At 40.9% G+C, this 21,013-nt stretch overlaps 1 protein-coding gene across 1 annotated transcript in view; it reads left to right on the forward strand.

The window, feature by feature from the left end:
* The window catches only part of LOC306973855 (dolichyl-diphosphooligosaccharide--protein glycosyltransferase subunit STT3B), a 162,987-nt gene that overhangs the window by 90,822 nt on the left and 51,152 nt on the right, over positions 1-21,013 (forward strand). Inside the window, exons 5-6 of the mRNA XM_079570917.1 lie at positions 4,644-4,743; positions 14,360-14,458. Coding sequence (XP_079427043.1) covers positions 4,644-4,743; positions 14,360-14,458 — 199 coding nt within the window. The remainder of the gene's footprint in view (positions 1-4,643; positions 4,744-14,359; positions 14,459-21,013) is intronic.

Below are 21,013 nucleotides of genomic sequence, written 5' to 3' on the forward strand. Positions count from 1 at the left end.
CTGTCTATTAGGCGATAAACAAACTTCAAACCTTCCACTCTGCATCAGTGTGCGATTTTACCTTGGAGACGTTACGGCGTGTGAATCAGACTAATCCATAATTTACAGAGGCATTTTGCTTTGAGTGCCTATTGGTCCGACCGTGACCCATTGATATATCAACTATAGTTCAATGTCCCACGCTGAAGTCTTTTTATATGATGCTTGAATGTGCCCGGGGTCTGGTGTTGGTTTCTTTGTAAACCTTATTTCTAAAAGATTTTTATTTCTAAAGATTGTTGTCCGTGAATTTGGAGAATACGGAGTGCATTAGTGCATTAGGTCAATCGTGGGTACGATTATAGTAGATGCAAAAATACAGAGTTTCTATGCTCGCAAACAAACTACAGTTATATGGGATGTGGGATAAAGGCACAAAACCCCAAATTAAGTGGTGCTTGCTGCTAAGCGAGGCGACAAAGCCACAAAAGCTGTCAGCCAGCTATAGAAGCATTTTAATCCATGCTCCTTTAGCCGGACTAACTGCTCCAGCTTTCTTGTTACATGTAATTTGGAATAGTTGGTGTATGTATTGTACGCAGATTTGTACTTTTAAAGATGTGTTAAAATGAATGCATGCGTGTTTCAGTCCTTCGGCCTATTTAGTCAGTCTCTCTCTTCTGCGCTTACATCTTGCATACATTTAATTAGAGCTGGGTACCATTAAACCATACCAGTATGATATTGAGAAAAAAAAGATATTTACTATTGGTATCAAAAGCAGGCACCAAAAAATATCTTTAGAGACCACGTTTTGATGCCTGTTTGGTCCAGGGACGGCATTAAACAAAGTGACTTGGTTGTTTCAGCTCAAATAAATGATACAAATTGAAAAGAAATAGTCTCTTATGGAACAAATGATCGTTATTCTTCTGTTTTCTGGTTGTAGCTGACAAATATAAAATAAGTATTGTAAACATGTAATGGTACTCAGCCCTACATTTAATATATAAAGCCCTTTGTGTAACATTTCACAGATAAGGACTGAGCTCCTTCACTCATATTTTGCCCAACACTGGCTTTCAGATAGTAAACAACTGCACACACATGCCCCCCCTAGCCACGTCCCCTGCCTCAACACATTTCCTCAGCCTAACTCCCCGGTCAATGGCCTATCGTCCTTCCAGTCCCCAAGAAAAAAATCCAGCGCCTGCCCCGGTTTACTGTGTATTTCCCATGTCTTGATGTTCTTATAGTGCTTTGCCTTAAAGGGATATTTCAGGATTTTTGACATAGGGCCTCATTTCCTAGTTATCCAGATTATCCTGGAGATATTTTTTTTGTAATTCATGCAGTTCTTATGTTTCAAGAGTTTCGTGGCGCTAGGCTAGTGCAAGGCTAGCGCATTTCTACAATGTCAGCTAGCCTCCTTAAAAAACAGTCTGACCCGCTCCACAGAGCACCTGAGGCAAATCACTTATAACACCAGACTAACCATATAAATGTCTGTGTCGATAGAATAATTTTAACCATTTTGCATTTAAAATACCTTATATTTGAGCAGCATCAGCTTCGTATTTGTATAAGCTACGCAGCGGCGGAGTGATCTGCTAGAAAATAGTTCCTCAAAATGCGATCATTCATGTGACGCAAGGTCAGTTATATTCCAAAAATTATTCTATCGACACAGACATTTATATCATTAGTCTGGCGTTATAAATGAGTTGCCTCAGGTGCACTGTGGAGCGCGTAAGACTGTTTTTAATGCAGGCTAGCTGACATCGTAGCCTAGCCTTGCATTAGCCTAGCACCACGAAACCCTTCAAACATAAGAACTGCATGAATTACAAAAGAAATTATCTCCAGGTATCAGCAACACTCTGGATAACTTGGAAATGAGGCCCTATGTCAAAAATCCTGAAATATCCCTTTACCTTAACCTGATTGTAATGTCACATATCTTCTTTTGTAAGGCACATTGAGTTGCCTTGTGTACGAAAAGCGCTGTACAAAGTTTGATTTCAAAAGAATTATATGAAGCAGGTATAGAACACTAATGAGGACTGCATTGCGGTTTAATTGGTGCAGTCTTGTTTCTGGATGCATCCGTGTCATTAAGTGCGGGGCCAATATTTGTTGTTTCTTTTGCAAATTGCCAGAGAGACACAAAAAGCATCTGGTTTCTGTGCTAATTTATGGCTTCATTTAATTGACACGGTATTTCTTTGTATTCTAATTGCTCGTATCCCTCTTCTGTTTTCGATTCACATTTGCGGTCAGCTGCACCGTAGAAGTTTCGTATAGCCCTGGTTCATTTCACAGCCTACATGTAAAACTCCATACTGTTATATAGGAGCCGCTTATATTTAATTCATTAAAAGAATTTGCTTCAGTCTAATGCTGTTTGGATGAAGCTTTGTGCAGAGGGCATGAAATGGCTGCACTTTAAGATTAGTTCACCCTCAGCTCAGTTTAAATAATGAATGGCCACTTCTTTTTCAACAATAGGTGAGTTACTTTGGCCTGTCATGGCATGGCCTAGTTCTTGTTTTATCGCCACTGGCCTCGCTCTTGTTGACTTTGAATTAATAGCAGGCATAAAAACGTGAATGAAACACTGACTATCCAACGATTACTTGGTCAGGTTTCAAAAAGAGTGCAAAAAGATTAATAGAAACTGAGCAAATCAACGAAATTTATAGCGGGAAGAACCGAGCGTTGCCAAAGCACATTACATTACCTCCTTTTTAGAATGGTAAAGATTCACTGCATGAAAGTCCCCCGACGCCTATGCAGTGGCCATTCTGGAAAAGAAATGGTCGCACTTTGTAGCTAGAGACCTATTTCATTTACATGCAAACTTCCCGGAGCAGGAAAAAGCATTATTATAAGTCTTAAGCAACAGGAAGCAGAAATTTAGTTCAGTTAACTTTATTATCAATTCTACCACATGTGCAGTTCGTTCAGAGAATCTTAACTGCATTAATTTCCAACCCTTGGTGCAAAACTGACAGCACTATTGAGCAATATCAGGATAATATATGTGCACAATAGGGGGCAACAGAGGCAGGGAAGGGGAGACTTCAGCTGGCACAAAACAGAACTCCTCAGATTTTGTTACCCCCAGAATTGCCCTGATGCCTGGGTTGGATTTGCCCCGCTGTAATAAATTCTTGGTCAAATAAGAACTCTGGAATGCACCGTTGAGACAGACTTTTATCCTGAGACGGTCTCGATTGATGCAAATGTGGCTGGCTCCCCACCTGGCTTCAAATCACATTAAGTGAAGACTCCACGGGGAAACCCTAAATCACACTTCGTTCAGTCTTCTTAGCTGCGCAGGTTACTTATGTGTAAAGTGAAAAGAGAAATCTTTTTTCTTTTCCCAGACTTTTGACTTATAAAGTTGTCCATCTTTAGTTTCTATTGTTCGCTGTTCAGAAAGTGCACATCATTTTAGGCTTTCGATGTCGGATTTCTTCTACTTAAACATAAATGATGTTGTGTTTAAGAAAAACATGTAAATCCTTTTTTTATCCATTTTACCTATACCAGAATAATGTAGACGACTCAGTGTATTTGGAAAATATTCTGACCAATGTTTCTCTGGGCTCTTACTAGGGCTGGGCACCGTTAAACGATACCAGTTTGGGATCGGAATAACACGTTTAGGTACTACTGGTATTGAAATAATAAAAGTACTGAGAAGGAATATATAATCTGTACATTCAAGTTTTGAAGCTGTTGGTCATCAAAGTTTAAAAGGGAAAAAAAGTTTTTTTAAGTGGAAACATTTTGGGGGGGGGGAGAATTAAGAAATGTGGAAAAAGAGCATGAAAAAAATGGGAAAATTGGGAAAATACGGAAACTTGGACAGTGTTTTTTCTGCTCTTTTGTTGTTAAAGGAAGTTTCTTTGTTGTTTCACCTCAAACAAATGCTACAAATGCACAAGAAATTAAATGGAAGGAAAATGAATGAACATTATTGATTTGTTTTGTGGTTCTATATGACAAATAATTTAGCATAGCTATCAAAAAAAGTATCGTTCAGGTATTAGTATTGAAAACCATGTATCGATAAATTGCCGGTATCGAAAACAATTTTAACGGTACCCAGCCCTAGTTGTTACTGTAGTATAGTAAAAGAAACTAGACACAAAGAGCTCAGGAAGTCAATATCATGAAGTTGTTGTTTTCGGGGAAGGTGTTGTTCTTGACCAAGGCTTGTAGGAGCCGATATGCGTGTTTTAAAAGATTTATATGACAGCCCAGCACAATAAAGGCTTTTTAGAAAATGTAAATAGATGTGGGAGGAGTGCCTCGGTTTTGCGCTTTTCTCTTCTGTTACTATATAGTGTTTTCCCCCTTCATCTTCTATCTTTTAATCTGAGTTTAGAAACTACAAATTAGATCACTTTGTCCTATGGGTAAGCTTCAAGTTAACCAGGCAAATTTGCAGCAAAGGTTTTCAGAAAGTTGTCATTTTGTTTGTTCATATTGACGACATCTTTCAACAACAAAAAACCCAGTCCAGATGCCTGCCTTTTGAAACCTTGTGCGTGCTATAACTGTAGCCATGCTTTCTTCCCCCTCTGTTCAGATGTGTGAAGAAAAAAAAGGGCGTGAGTGTCACTTTTGAATGACGCATTTGTCTTGTGTTTCAGGTGTCGGCCTGGGGAGGATACGTCTTCATTATAAATCTGATCCCTCTTCACGTGTTTGTGCTGCTGCTCATGCAACGCTACAGCCGGCGCGTCTACATCGGTGAGACACACGCTGTCACATACAAACCAGCACCAGCTACAAACAAACACGAGCCAACAGCAGACGGGCAGGCTCCACATCACATTTCTCTGCATGTAAATGAAGTACCCGTGTAAACATGCCCTTCTGTTTTGGCACGAGAGAGTCCATGTGGTCGGAGGAGCAACACACATACCTCAAGACTAAAGTCCCACGTATGATGATCAGCCCTAAAAAATTAACACAATTTGTGTTGGTATTTAACCCAATAGACCCCGAAGTGGCAAAAATGCGACCAGTGACTTTATTGAAAACAGGTTCTGGGGTAAGCTTTAATGCACTCCACCAATCTAGGTACAAAACATGGGAAAGAGAACAAAAACTAGGGCTGGGGTTGAAGGCTCCGTGTGGCAGATTGTCCCTGATCAGGTTTTGGCCTTGGGGCAGGGATGGATGTTGGGGGCCTGGGCCCTCCAGGTGAGGGGGGAAGGGGGGATGGAGGATGGACGGACAAATGGGGGGAGGGGAGGGCTGGGGGGAGGAGTGTCAATGCACCCCTTTCCTTAACCCCTTTCATTTAGTTCTATTTTACTTATCCATCCAATCACGTAACCCGCCCTCCCCATATGTATCCCATTTGTCTCCTCTATTGTGTCCTGTGTCCTTCTCATTTGTGTAAATATGCACTTTTTATCTTATATACCCATCACTTTATACCTGTGTATTACCTTAATATCACTTAATTAAAAAAAATGAAAACAACAGGTTCTTGTACAGGTTCTACAGAACTCCCAGGGTTTATAAGGAGCTTTACCCACACAACAAAATCCACTTTTTTGAGTCAAAGTAAAGCTCAGGACTGTGCGTAGTACTGTTTTTTTAACTTTATTTTATAGATGTCACAAAAAGTATAAAAATCAAATCAAAATCAAATCAAATCAAATCTGGTGGGACTAAGTCAAGATGACCCAACATCATATTATTTTTCTTCTGAACTGGATCTTCACGTAAAAAAAAAAATGTTTCGAGAACCAGCTGCTTCATCAAAGTTAAGTATTCACCTTTATTCCGCCCCGCTCACTTTTGCCTCTTTTTGCCTTGTCGGCACTTCCGTTGTCTTGGCACTTCCGGACGATGTTCGCAGCTAAAATCTGATGTTTAGTCGATTGATTTGTGTAAAATGTCCAATGTTCACTTGCACCAACAAGTCAACACTGCACTGTTTCTCTGCACAAGCGAAAATTGTCTTTGTTTTCGTGTAGTGACTAAATAAATTTAACTCAACTTCTCCAGTTCCATGTTAACTGATAGGAGAAAAGGGGCGGGCACAATTGATGGCGACGCCCACGCAAACTTCCGGAATAAGGTGAATAGACTGAGTTGGCGTCACATGATAGTGCACCGGTGTGAACTATCAGCCGTAGGCAAACTTCAGGCGGAATTAAAAAATGTAAGAATTGTTTATCCAGATGGTTAACACTAACCAACTAGTTAGCTTGAAAGAAAAAAAAGCAACAACATGAAGATCCAGTTCAGAATTATATTATGTGTTGTATCATCTTCCACCATCCATAGACGTATTAGTTTATTACCATCGTTTCTCACTCCTCCCCAATTTACAGTGAGGCAAAAAATATTTGGCCAAAATCCAAAAGGGAGTCTATGGGGAACTGGCCAAATACTTTTTTGACCCACTGTATATAGGTTTTTCTCCTCCGACAGATTACATTTCTTTAAAGGGCAAACAGGCGGGTACTGGGCCTCCGCAGTTCTTCAGGGCCTATCAATCAAAGCCCAAAACGGAGTCTTTAAAACTCTATGTATCGAGTGGTTAAAAATATACCACACCCCCCTCATTGGTGTCTTTGGGGGAAACCATTTTTAGAAACAATAAAACTCTTTGGAGCCAGCCTGTGTTCCGTCCCCATAGGATTCCACATTACAGCTTACCTTCTGGAGTCACCCCTAGCCACTAGGCGGCTGTGCGTATCACAGCAATGTCAGCACCCAGCCATGAGGATTAAAAAGAATTGCTTTCCTCGCCCATTGGCTGTGTCCCACACGATCCAAACGTGGGCCTTTGCACATGAGGGTGCACAGGTGTTGACCTTTTCTCTTTTCCAGAGTCACAAAGCAATCCCTGCCCAACTCTGATTCCATCAAATAATGGAGTCTCAGAACCAGCCTGTCCAGATGGTCCAGTTGTGTCTGATTTATTGGACTCAGGGTTAATATACCTGGATGTTTTAGCTCACCAGAGTGTATGTACTACAGATTACATCAATGTTTGAGAAAAAAGCAAAAAGAATCTTGATCTTGGTTATTATAGATTTTTTAGAGTCGCATAATTGTGAGAATTTTGACAAGCAACTGACATGCTTGAAATGTAATGTAAAAATAATCAACTTACTCTATATGACAACCATTTTTATATCCGACTCCAAAAAAAACAAAGAAAACATTTAATTAGTTAAGTTTGACAAGCTGATATCCATGAAGTAAATGAGTAAAAGTTATATTTTGACTTCTGGAGCCAATTATATTTGATGGAATGATTGCTCCGCTGAGGGGGTAGATGTTAAATCATATTAACTTGATTTCTAATTTAGTGCAGTGTCAGAGATGGCATATCATTTAATTTAACAGTTTCTTAACGACCAGGCTGTGTGAAGGTTACAACGGATGTTTGCACCCGAGGCTGCTCAAACTGTGTCTTTGGGGACTCTGCAGATGGTGGAGAAGAAAAAGGAAAGAAAATGAAATGCACAAATAAATATGGAGCATTTCTAAAAGCCAGAATTGTGATATTACACACTGTAACACTCACTATGTCCAACCTTAAAGTGTTTTTATCAGAAGTTGAAGTATATTCATTCATGCCACAGCTTGTCTTTATAGGCAGAAGGTGGGTACCAAAGCTATAGACACATGTTTAGTTGGTGAAAGTTCTTCTCAGTAAAGTACTTTAAATACACTTTATTTTAGGACTTCATGTGATATCCACAGAGCCACATCCTACTGGCGAACGAAACTAGATTTTACTCTTCTCTTAACACTTTAGTTATTTTTGTACTATTCATGTTTGAAATGGGAGGTTTCTCAGTATGAATAAGTAAAAATGTGGCAGACTCCCTGAGCCCGAAATATTCATCAGATCATTCATCATTCATAAACCTGCAGTCACTATTTGTGGTTGTGAAAATACAGAAGGCTCAGACGCTTCTCAAATGCACCACTACATACAACACACTCATCCACAAATGTTATTTAGGAGTAAAGTCAACCTTCAACCTTTTCTACCGTCCTTCCTTATACACAAAGTAGACTGAACAATGTATAAATCTACTGTGTATTTCTCATCATATTATTAATTGGTCATATGTTTTCAAAGACACTTTCAAGCTTTAGTTGAGCAATTATGAGCAATTTACAATGAAAATTATGTTATTTATGTGTTAATTAAATTGTGTTAATTCAAATGTTGATTCAATCTTGTTATGCCTTTTCCAGGTATTTCATAGTAATATCAGACACATCTTTATCACTATTTTGCACTTTGTTGGTTAGAAAATGCAATATTGATCAAAAGCAGCTGAAACAAAATCACTTCCTGGTCCTCTGGGCGAGCTGAAATTAGCCCCTCCCCCTCCTCTTGCTCCCCTTTGCTGTGCAGCTCTTACATAAAACAAATTAAATACTCTGCGTGTGTGGCTGTGGTGTAGCTATGTCCAGTGTTTTCACTTCACGTTGAGAGGATTAAGTTGAGCTTGATAGGAAAGCATTTCCTGGATACGTGGGGCCTCAGGAGGAGCTTTTTGGGAGCTGTCGCCGCGATGCTAAGAATAGCCACTGGTTAAGATCCAAAGTTTATTTTGAAGATGCGCTCGTGGCTCGAAACACAGCTCGAGGTATGTTTTTGATGAGAGAACAACACTGTAACATGATAAAAAGCTTTAAAAAAGTCGGGTTTGCATAATTTCCCCGCTTTAATGTGAAACAGCTCGACTTGCATTGAACTTTCTGTGTCTCGCTTTGTTGCGGACACGTTCTTTGCTGCACATTAACCAAACATTGAAGGAAGTGAGGTTTCTTACCTACTCCATCTATGTTCTATGTGACAGTATTGAACATAATTAAAGAAAAATAGCAGCATATACAGTTGTGCCGATAAGTTTACATACCCTGGTGGATTTTTAATTTAGAAGAATGAGTGAAAACGCTTTTTTTTTCACTCTTTTCCAAGATGACCCTGTTGAAACGTTTACACACTCCAGTTCCTAATACCATGTATTGCACTTTTCATCATAGGCCATCATTATATGAAAATGCACCATACCTACTGTGAAATATGGAGGTGGTTCGATGATGCCACTGGCTCCAGCAGAATAAACTGAAGGTCCCGTTGGTGCCATCTCAGTCTCCTGACCCCAATATCATTGAACCACTGTGGGGGGATCTCAAACGTGCTGTTCATGCAAGACAGCCCAGGAACTTACAGGAACTGGCGGCTTTTTGCGAAGAAGAATAGGCCACTTCTATTAGATTATATACATATATATACAGAACCTTCTCCATAACTACCACAAAAGACTTCCAGATGTCATTGATACTAAAGGAGACAATATATGGCAGGGCTGGGCAATGTGGACCAAAAGTCATATCCCGATATATTTAGGTTGAATATCGATATACGATATATGTCTTTGATGGGTAGATGTTGTTTTGTAAATAAGGTAGGCATAATAAGCCACGGCTTCAGCCTACAACTTTTCAGTTACCCTCCTTGTCTGTAATGAACTTGCAGTACATACATATTGTTTTATGTTTTGTAACCGAATAAACCTTCCTTCATATATAGATCCCGATATTTTGAAATGTGAAATGAAATGTTAAGTCAAAGACAAATAGTAGTTTTATTGAAAACTCACTATAAAATGTAAACATAAACACTGTATAACGAAGCTCCATTAGGTGCACATTTTTCAAAAAACTATCTTAGCCTATGAAATACAATAGGTCAATCTTTTTCTGAGGGCAGCATTTATATATAAAGAGAAAACAAAATAAATTGCTCAGTTTAAGATAAACGTTTTTAAACATCAGCTTGAGATTAGCCCTTTCTTTTTGTTAACTTTTTTTTTTTTTGTGTGTGTGTGTACACTTTTAGGAAAAGCAAAGAACATATTTTATACAGTGATTTTATTGTAGATTGGATTTATAGATTGTAATTGTAATGTTTTATGTTCACACCTGTCCAGGGACTGCGGATGGAAAATAGCTGCTGAGCTAAATCTGGTACAAACCATCTCCTCTTGTAAAGACTAATGGTTCTGTACATTGTCCCTGATTCAATAAATAATGATAATAATAATAATAACTTAATAGCTTATCTGAACAGCCTCAACCAGTTGCACAAGAGAAAGACTATCAACTCAATAAACATGTTCTCTTTTTTACTTTGATAATCGGTAGTGCTGGCTTGAAGCGAGTGTTACAGTGCAAATTTGAACTGTATCAATATGGGGTGTGTAAACTTTTCAACAGGGTCATTTTTGTATTTCATTTTGTTATGGTGATTTGAAATGGGTTCATACATTTTTCTACCAGATCTACCAGAGTGTGTTAACCTTGGTCAGATTCCCAGAACAGCTAAAGGAGATACACCACATATTGCACATTTCAGTGTTCCTCTTGTAGGCGCTCTACGGTAAACACTCTCAGCCACTGCAGCAGCCTCTTCTGTTCTGTTGTGGTCAGGATAAATGGTGCCGTGTCAAGTATCATTGGCTCATGATTATATGTCGTACTCACTGTGAGAGCGAGGCTTCGGTCTGAGAGAGCTTTGAAAGTAAGTGATGGCCTCTTCACAAAGAGAGCTGTGACCTGTGTCTGCCTCTGTCTGCAAACACTTCGACAACGCAGCAGAAATAATTCCCCGCTCGTGTGACGACTGCCCGACACGCTTTCTTCATGATTGGATGAAATCTGTTGCAGCAAGAGAAATGTGTGAAAATATAACACATTATTTGTCTCCCTTAAAGCTCAAGTATGATAAAAAATTTGGCTTTGAAGTATCATCAGCTAAAGTGGTTCTTGAGATGAGGTATTAATTTTGAGGAATTAAGAACCGTGTATAAAGTAAGAACAAAAATAAGCGCTACAAGGACAGATACATGACATTTAATTAAAACTTCTTGTTAGGCCTCAAATAAAGTGCTGGTAGAATAATTACTTTTTGTTTTTTGTTTTAGGATTACCTTTAGTATATTTATTACCAAATACAGCTTAAACCAAAGTCATGAAATTAAATACTAATTGGCTTCATTCTGTTGACACTGTCCATAAATAATTATCCTATTCATTGGCATGTACGCATTTTTTGCCTTTTTCTCCAAACTGCATTTGTGCTTTCTGTGTTCCACATTGATTTATTGGATACTTTTGTATGGTGGATTTATTTTGACTGCAAAGAGTCCATAATGGTCCTGAAGAAGCTAAACCCATTTGAGACCGACAGATTTCTTCTGAGACACAGAAGAGGCACCAAGAGCCCCCACACCTGCAGCACAGTGGAGGCGTCTCAAGAGGAGCTACAGGAAACAAGGAATGGACAAACAAGGAGATGGTGAAAGACCTTTGTGGTGCTGAGGGAGTTGTGCAGGGGGAAGAGGAAGAAAGAGGAGGAGCTGACCAGTGCAGGACACCACGCTCTGAAACAGGGACAAACCCAGGAGGCGGTGCACCGTTTTAGAGAATCAGAGGAGACTGAACGGCAGCCGGTCAGGTTTCCTCATAGATATAATATAATAAAGATGAGCGGGTCCCATTCAGCCCCATTCATTGAAAAAGGTTCCTGAGTCCTGTGTGAAATTTAATGGCCGTTCCTTTATAAGGACAAAAATGCGGGAAGCCCTGCCCTCAAGGAGCGGGCGGTGCCTCTACAGAGCTCCAGAGCTTGATTGACAGGCTCTGGAGCCAGTCAATGCACTGAAAATGCTACCAAAATTTTGGGCTGATAAACAAAAACTAGCGTGGTTAAAAATATTTCACCCACCCCAGCGTTGTCACATGGGTCAAAGCGATTTTTAGAAAAAGAAAAGCTCTTTGGAGCCAGGCTTTTAAGCCGTTATTGAGATGTTTGAAGTCCCATTAGAATCAATGCGCCCAGGTGTCTCTTGGAGTCGCCCCTGGCCACCAGGGGGTGGTATTACAACAATGTCAGCTCCCCGCCATGAGGACCATACAGAAGCGTGTTCCTCACCCATTGGGTTTCCTCTACAATGACGAATAAAGCACTTACTTACATGTCAGGTCCAAGTTTAGCAACGCCATGTGCTCAAGAATGAGATCAGCTGATGGCTTCTTCCCTGATGGCACAGGTTTATTCCAAGATGATAATGTTGGTATTCATTAGGCTCACATCACAAAAGATCAGGGAGCATGAGACAACATTTTCACACATGTAGTGGCCACCACAGAATCCAGATCATAAGTCTCTCCCATTATATACAAGATCCTGGTGAAAACTTTATGCAACACTGGATCTTTTGACATTGCAGGAACTTATTGACACAAAGCCACAGCAACTACATACTGTAATCAAAGCTAAAGGCTGTTCAACCACATATTAGAGCGTGTGGCCTTTTTTTTTTGTGGCAACTATTTTGTTTTTTGGTCACGCAGTGAACCAAAAAGTGTTAGACTTTGGTCATTTGATGAATTGGTCCAGTTTTACAGGTTTGTCAACAAAATAAAAACAAAGGTGTTGTCAGTGTGTTTATGGAGGCTAAAAGTAAAAGATTTGAGTGTAACTGGACCCAGGTTGGCAGTAGCAATTTGAGCGAGTTCATCTTTTAAAATGAAGAGCAACGATTTCGTGTCTTTATTCTTCCTTGTGGATGACTCAAGCCGGCGCTGTGCTCCCATCCACCTTTGGCTTTTAAATGATAGATGTTGAAAATGGCTCCGTACCGCTGGCTCTAAACGCAGCAGATTGGTATCATCAGTCAGGAAACGCCGGGATTCTACCAGTATTTCATCGGCCCCATCACCTTTACGTTTTCCCTCGACTGACGTATGGAGAGAAACACAGCAGTTAACCCGAACCCCGGCACAAACCGCGCAGAGCTTATCTTAAAGTAGAGAAATTGAACGATACAATGGAGGTCAGTGAAGGCAGCAGAGCGAGACACAAGAGGCACGATCTAAAACAGTTTTGACAAGGTAGATCAACACACCCACACATTTACTCTAGTCCAAAGTGAATTCTTTACCGCAAAGAAGCCATTATACAACACAGCCTAAAATCTGTTTACAGTATGTCAAGTCTTTCCCAGCAGGGGATGTTCTGCATCACTGTGTGAATAGAATTAATATCAAGTAAAAACAATAATTACCCATTTAACCGGTGCTATCGAAGTAGATTCATCAAGAGCAAGTATGTCCGGCGTTGGCTAATGCAGACAGCAAAACAAATGCTTTGAAACAGACTTTTTCAACTCAGATAAATCTGTTTTAAACATTTTATGCTCATTACTGCCACCTCAGGTCATACGTGTTACTGCACCTTCTATATTAAGCTCATGCATGACGGCACTTCGGACCCGAATTAACACCTTTTTGAGTGACAGTGCAGGATTTTAGAGGCAAATGTGGTGAATAGGTTTGGGCTCATTCTACATATTAGGACATGGCTGGAACATGTAGGGGGAGGGAATACATATTTTTAAACTTCGTATAGTCCCTTTAATGAGCAGAAATATGCTTTATAAAATAGTTCTTCATTTCTGTGTTTGTTGAGAAAAAACTGTAGTAACCACTATTTTGAGTCACAGATGTTGATAATCGAGCCTCGTTCCGCCTTGTAGTGCCCATGTTAATAGAAATGTGTCTTATATCAAAACACGGAATAATTTATCATCAAACCTTAAAGCCATAGGACGTGTTGGCAGATGTAGAGATGTGGGCGGACTTGATTATTACCAGGAACATATACAAGACACAGTTGGCAGAGGCAAAAGAAAGTACATTGAAGTGGATAGATCTGTGCCAATGCATAAATCGCTTCACTCCCACTGCCTTGTCCATTAAAAACTCAAATCTCCACAAGAATTACCTTCTCAATCGGCTTTTTAATGCTCTAAAAATCCCGACGCTTTTCATCCTGGTGCCAAGTGTCTCTGTCACAGTGAAAGAAAGTGCTTTAATAAAATACCTCGCAGCCTGTGTGTGTTCCCTCGCAATTCATCTTTCTCCCTTTCTTGAGTCAATAGCCGACGTGAGAGAAAGAGGAGAGACGGAGATTGCTTTGGGCAGGCTCGGCTCCTTCAAAATCTAAGACTTTTTTGGGGGGAGAGGGAAGAGTATGAAATCTTAATTACGGTGCTACGTTTACCAATCAGTTCCCCTTCAAGCCAGGGGAGAAAAAAAAGTGTAGCAAGTCTCTCAGACGGCTCCTAAATGACATTAGATCAGCTACTTTATGTTTGCTTCCTCGGAGGAGCACGTAGTAGAGAAATCAATAGACCTTAAGTTTCTTCGGAGGCTGTCCAACCTGGCTCTGCGATGCGTGAAAAATGTTTTTTGAAAAAAAGTTGGATTTTTGGCTAACTTTGTCTCATCTGTATTCTTGTTACAGCGTACAGCACTTTCTTCATCGTGGGCCTCGTGCTGTCAATGCAGGTCCCCTTCGTCGGGTTTCAGCCAATCAGAACCAGCGAACACATGGCGGCAGCAGGTGAGTCCAGCCCCCTTATTTTACATGACATTAGACTGAATGAATGAAGAAGAATGAAGAAGAAAAAAACATATTTAAGTCGCTCTGGAGTATAAGTCGCACCAGCCTTGACAACTACCTGGGCATGGAGGCGTAACTGCACCGTTTACAAGCCTCTCCCGGCAACACGTTGTTCAAGCTCTCATTCGCAAACTTATCCCTCTAGCTGTTTAGCCCGAGATTATCTTTTTTTGTTTTTCTTCATTGCAGTAGGAGTAACTTCTGCATTTCGCCAGTTCCTCACAAGTTTCTCACTCACGCCAAACTTTACTGTTTTTTTTTTTATTTTCAGTGGTACAGGAAGTAATTAAGTAAGGGCTTTGTTTGAAGTAGATCCTGGTTCTCAAGCCTAGACCGCCCTTTATAGTATGAAAATAACAAGCGTGAAATTATATATTTTGATATACACGTCGCTCTTGAGTATAAGTCACATCCCCAGCCAAACTATGAAAAAAATAGTGTGACTTATTGTAGGATCTTGTCTAGTGCTACTGTGAAGTACTCGGTGTGAAATGTTTGAGAACCACAAGCATACTGCATATCCGTTATTCTTTTTTCTTTTCTTTTTTTTTTGATTGTGTCCGCCATGAAGGTATTGTTTTGGCTGGCATTAATTGGTATATTTTTTCCTCCCACTGTATTTCTATCCTGTTGGTCATAAAATGTGGTCTGATCTTTGTTAAAATCACAAGAATGAGAAATCAGTGTCTGGTTAAACTAATACCACAATTACATGTTGTCATATTTTTTATTGGCCATAACATGTAAACATTCACTGGAGAAATTCAAAAGGGCTCACATACTTTTTCCTCCCTCTGTAGCATGGTACCTAAAAGTGTAATATCAGGACAATTGGCATAATTACTCGCAGACCCGGACCACAGTATAACTAGTGTCAATTTCTAGTAAACTTTGTCAGCATTTTCTTGGTGATAACTTTGAAAACAAGTCTATATAGAATTCAGAGTTAGGTGAAGTATTTGGTTCAGTCACAATCACAAAAGAGGGCATTTACATTTTATTGTGAAATTGTCTGGCCTATACTAACTATACAACCAGCCTGTCAGTAAATAAACTATTGTATTTAAAGGGGCTAGATGCAAGTAAGCCATTTTATACTCACTACTGCCACCTCAGGTCTTATGTGTAACTACAGCCTCTATATTAAGCTCGTGCATGACGGCACTTCGGACCGAATTAACACCTTTTTGAGTGACAGTGCAGGATTTTAGAGGCAGTTGTGGTGAACAGGTCTGGGCTCATTCTATACATTGTTGGAACATGTAGGGGGGGGAATACATAATTTTAACATTTTTAAACTCTGAGGCGAAACTAGGCACTAGTTCTCCACGTTTTATTAGCCAACAAAAGCATTTTGAGGCACTACATGGCACCAGGTTATGGTCAAAAGTAGTTACAGGTGTAGAGAAAGGTTTCTTCGTTAGTCCTCTAATTTTGTTCAGGAGTTTACAAGATGTTTCTGCCTAATAGAGCCTTTACCTTCACTGCAAAAAGTGAACTTGAAATATGTAAAATGTTCAGTTATAATTAAGTTTATATTAAGGTATGCTTTTTAACCATGAATAAATGAATATGAATATGCTTTTTCATGGCCTACCCTGATCATAGCCTTAGTCCTAACCTTAAACTAAGGCTTATTTTTGTACTTTTATTAATACTGAACGAGCGCCGCTTAATATAAAGTGTTAACAAAGTTTCTTGAAATAAGTACTTTTTTCTTTCATTTGAGTCTAATTTGAAAAAAATCCCTTTACACTTAAAATAAGATTAAAGAAATCACCGCACCGAAAACCAGCTGAAAAATCTTGATTTTCTTGAAATAAAACCTATATTTTTCTTTTTAATTGTATTGTTGTATCCTTGAGGAGAATCACCACATGGCCAAATTGGTCATGTGCTGCTAGTTTTCTGTAATTTTCAATATTTCGGGATCTATTATCTTTGTTTTCAAGCTTGGCATATTGTTAATAGATCTGCTGAATGTGTAATCTAATAATAAACCTTTTTGATTAATCCGTGAAATCACTATAACATGTTTGTGCCTCTTCATAATTGAGGAGTTTAACCTTTCTCTGCAGCCAAATCTCTTCCACCGCGTTTCGCTGCTTTCCGTAGACCTCACGCTGCTAGTTGGTAATCATAGTGGGGAGTTTAGCAGCTTAAGTGAGAGATTTCTCCTTCAAGGGCAGAGCTTAAAGAAAAGTAAATATTGGACTTCCCCAGGTGGCAGAAAAACCCAAGTCAAATCACAGACTGCTTTGCTCAGGCCTTCAGGCAATTTTCAAATAGCTTTTCCTTTTTATATATACCACAGAGTTATATCATTGCAGTGTTATGTTTGCAGCTAGTTTCATCATTGGTATATTTTGCTGCTTTATTTGAATGTAAAGAGACGCTTGATTACAAAGGAAGAGTTTGGAATTTGAGCATCTATAAAGACGGCTCAATATGTGACACATTTCAGATTTATTGCTGCTATAGAAAGTCATAGAAATAACAAAAGGAAAAGCGGCGTTTGATCCTAGCGTTTGCCTGTTCAATGTGTTTTTCCCGTAGACGTTAGCATTTAGTCATCAAACATTGCATATTGAGACAGATCCGGTTGTTCTCAGTAGAGATGCACCAATCCAGCTTTTTTGCTTCCGATTTTCTCCATTTTAAGATCAATAAAGTCATATTTTGTTGTCATGATATTATGGATCAATTATATCTATTGATAAACTCTTGGATAAACATTTAATACAAGGATCACTGGACTTTTCTACACTGACTATTCTTGGGTGTATGACAGGCTTTAGTTTGCATTAATATATACAACTCACATTAAGTGATCTGATCATTACAAATATGTTAGATCAAAATACAAACACTTGGCTTCATCAGCAGCGGTCGATTTTTATTTTATTAGTCTACTTTAGGTAGTTCTATGTTAGTTTCTGTCCCAGCCTTAATTAGTTTTCGTTAGCATGCTAGCTTCAGCATACTGATGCTAACCACAGCATTCAAAAATGTGTTAGTGCGGAGGTTAAACCTAACTCAGCAATTGAATTCTCCTGGTTCTCAGCTTTCCAATGATATGCAGCATGCCCATATTCACTTAGGTGGTAAAAGTTGTGTATTTAAAGCAATAGTAAGTAACTTGTTTACCTTAATAAATCCTTTCTCCAGTCCCTCTGGGGGTAATACAAGTGTTAATGGGATGATTGGAGGGTCTTTCATCTCCCCCTGGTGTCTCTGGCCAGAAAACTACAATTGCAACTTGACTGCCACTGGACCGGAGCCACCAATACACACTAATAGGCTGTTTCTCAATTGCGAGGATCCGTCCTCCGTTTGGCCACTTCGTTGACGTCCTCGGTGGCGGCTCCTCCAAAACGGAGCGGAGTGTCCTCTCCCCGCCGCCTCTGAGCTCAAATGGAACGGCCTCCGGAGCGAGCGGCTGCGTCAGGTCACGTGTCAGTCTATGCTCATTAAAACAACTGTTTTATGAATAACAGAGGCCAGGAAACTGTTTATGTGGAACAAAACTTTTTTAAAGTGAGTTCAAACTAATAAAGTTTTGCGAGAAAAGAAAAAAGAAACTATGCTGCAGTGCATCATGGGTAATTTCAGCTCTCCGAGGCAGCGGAGGATCCACAGGTGTATCCTTCGTAAATGAGCCAAACGGAGGAGTCGAGCTGCGAGGGGGCGAGTGGTCCAGGTGAAATGGAACACCACTTGGCGGCGCTGTGATGACGCGAATGACGTCCGAAGTGGTCGAGACGCCGAGGATCCTGGCAATTGGGAAACAGCCATAGAATCACAAAGAAGAAGCCAGCAGGCTAGCGGGCAAAGCTAACTGCGGGCTAGCACCACTTAAACAGTATTTGCAGCCAAGTTTGAGTGAAAAAAATAATATATATATATATATATATATATATATATATATATATATATATATATATACATATATATATATATATGTGGTAAGTCACCCGACTTGCACACAGTAGACCCCGGTTCGAATCCCCGTTGGGGAAATGGGCTGCCAGTGTGGGTCCTTAGGCAAGACCCTTCACGTTACTGCCTACCTCATACAATGATGAGAGACAATGAAATGAATGACATGCCGGCTCAGACGTCGCCCGGCCAAACAAGGTCTGCGTCAGGTGCTGGGGAACCAGAGCACCTCGATGTAAAATGGGCTACTGGAACAAGGCGGAAATGGGCGAGATGCGAGAACTGGGCTCTGATGGAATGCTACTACTCCAGTAACCCTAGCCAGAGGGGCTTCATGCAGAGGATGTGGGAGAAATGGTTACTTCGAAACCCACAGTCCAAACTCACGGCGAAACAACTAGTAGCTCAGTGTTCCAACATCCACAAACGGCAACTGCTATCACAACTTGAGATTGACGAGGTACAACACCAATGCTCCGGCAACGGGGAGCCAGGACACCAGGTTAGAGGGGAGTTAACACCAGCCCTCCCAATGGAGATTGGGTACGAAGCCCCAATAAGCGCAATCACGCTGAACGAGGCAGCGACTGACCTGAAAAATAAGATAATGGCAAAAATGTCCAGCAGGCAACCCCGAAGCCAATTACAGAGGCTAAGAGAAGTACTGTCAGAAAGTCTCCTAGAAGATGTGAATGCAGCTCTGAGAGCAATTCCTACATCACTCATCACTGAAACCAATGAGCTGATATACTGCACAGCAGCAGTGATCCTAGAGACACTTGGCTATCGGAAGAGCAACCATGAGATGAAATACCCACCATGGAAAAGAAGGCTGGAGGATAACATCAAGGCAGCACGGAGGGAAGTGAGTCAATTGACAGAGGCCTTGAAAGGTGCAATGAAAAAGCAAGTACCCAAAAGGTACAGCCAGATGCCCATACCTGAAGCATTGGAAACTGCCAAACAAAGGCTCCAAGCCTTGGCCAGCCGCCTAAAGAGGTACACGAGAGACAACGAAGCCAGACGAGTAAATCGTCTGTTCGCAACTCAACCTGCGAAAGTGTACGCTCAGTGGCAGGGTAACAATAACAGAGCAGACCCACCAAGGCTGGAAACTGAACAGTACTGGAAAGGCATATGGGAGAAGGAGGCAGCACACAACAGTGATGCACAGTGGCTGGTGGCTCTGAGAGAGGACCACAGCAACCTCCCTGAACAGAATCTAGTTACCATCACAGTGGCAGACGTCCAAGAAAGAGCCTCAGGTATGAAAAATTGGACAGCACCAGGCCCTGACATGATACACGCCTACTGGCTTAAGAAACTCACGGCTCTCCATGAGCGCTTGGCAGCGCAAATGAACCAGCTGCTGAGGGATGGGAATCACCCTGAATGGTTAACCGAAGGGCGCACAATCCTCATCCTGAAGGATCCCTCAAAGGGTACAGTCCCATCCAACTATCGGCCAATAACCTGCCTCTCCACAACGTGGAAGCTCATGTCCGGCACCATAGCGGCTAAGATAAGTAAGCACATGGATCAATACATGAGCACAGCTCAGAAGGGAATCGGTAAAGATACCAGAGGTGCCAAACACCAGCTCCTGGTAGACAGAACAGTCGCTCGAGACTGCAGAACCCGACACACTAACCTGAGCACTGCCTGGATTGATTACAAGAAAGCCTACGACTCAATGCCACATACTTGGATCATTGAATGCCTGGAGCTATACAACATCAACAGGACTCTAAGAGCCTTCATTGCAAACTCGATGAGGTTGTGGAAAACCACCCTTGAAGCCAATGGCAAGCCACTTGCACAAGTCTCCATCAAATGTGGCATATTCCAAGGAGACGCCCTGTCCCCACTGCTGTTCTGCATAGGTCTGAACCCCCTCAGCCAAATAATCAACAAGACTGGCTATGAATGATACCTCCTCTACATGGATGACATCAAGCTGTATGCTAAGAATGAGCGAGACATCGACTCACTGATCCATACCACCCGGATATACAGTGCAGACATTGGGATGTCATTCGGACTAGAGAAGTGTGGTCGGATGGTGACTAAGAGAGGGAAGGTAGTCCACACAGAAGGGGTCTCACTCCCAGAAGGAACAATAGCAGACATTGAGGACAGTTACAAGTACCTCGGAATCCCACAAGCAAATGGCAACCTCGAAGAGGTGACAAGGAAAGCGGCTACGGCCAAATACCTCCAACGAGTAAGGCAGGTCCTAAGAAGCCAGCTCAATGGCAAGAACAAGTCCCGGGCAATAAACAGCTACGCCCTACCAGTAATCAGATACCCTGCAGGAATAATAAGCTGGCCAAAGGATGAGATACAGACCACAGATGTTAAGACGCGAAAGCTCCTAACCATGCACGGAGGGTTCCACCCCAAATCCAGCACCCTGAGACTGTACGCTAGCCGTAAGGAAGGAGGCCGAGGACTAGTGAGTGTGAGAGCCACTATCCAGGATGAAACATCCAAGATCCATAAGTACATCAAGGACAAGGCTCCGACAGATGACGTGCTCAGTGAATGTCTCAGACA

The sequence above is a fragment of the Gobius niger genome (assembly GCF_951799975.1).
Source record: "Gobius niger genome assembly, chromosome: 14".
Lineage (NCBI taxonomy): Eukaryota > Metazoa > Chordata > Actinopteri > Gobiiformes > Gobiidae > Gobius > Gobius niger.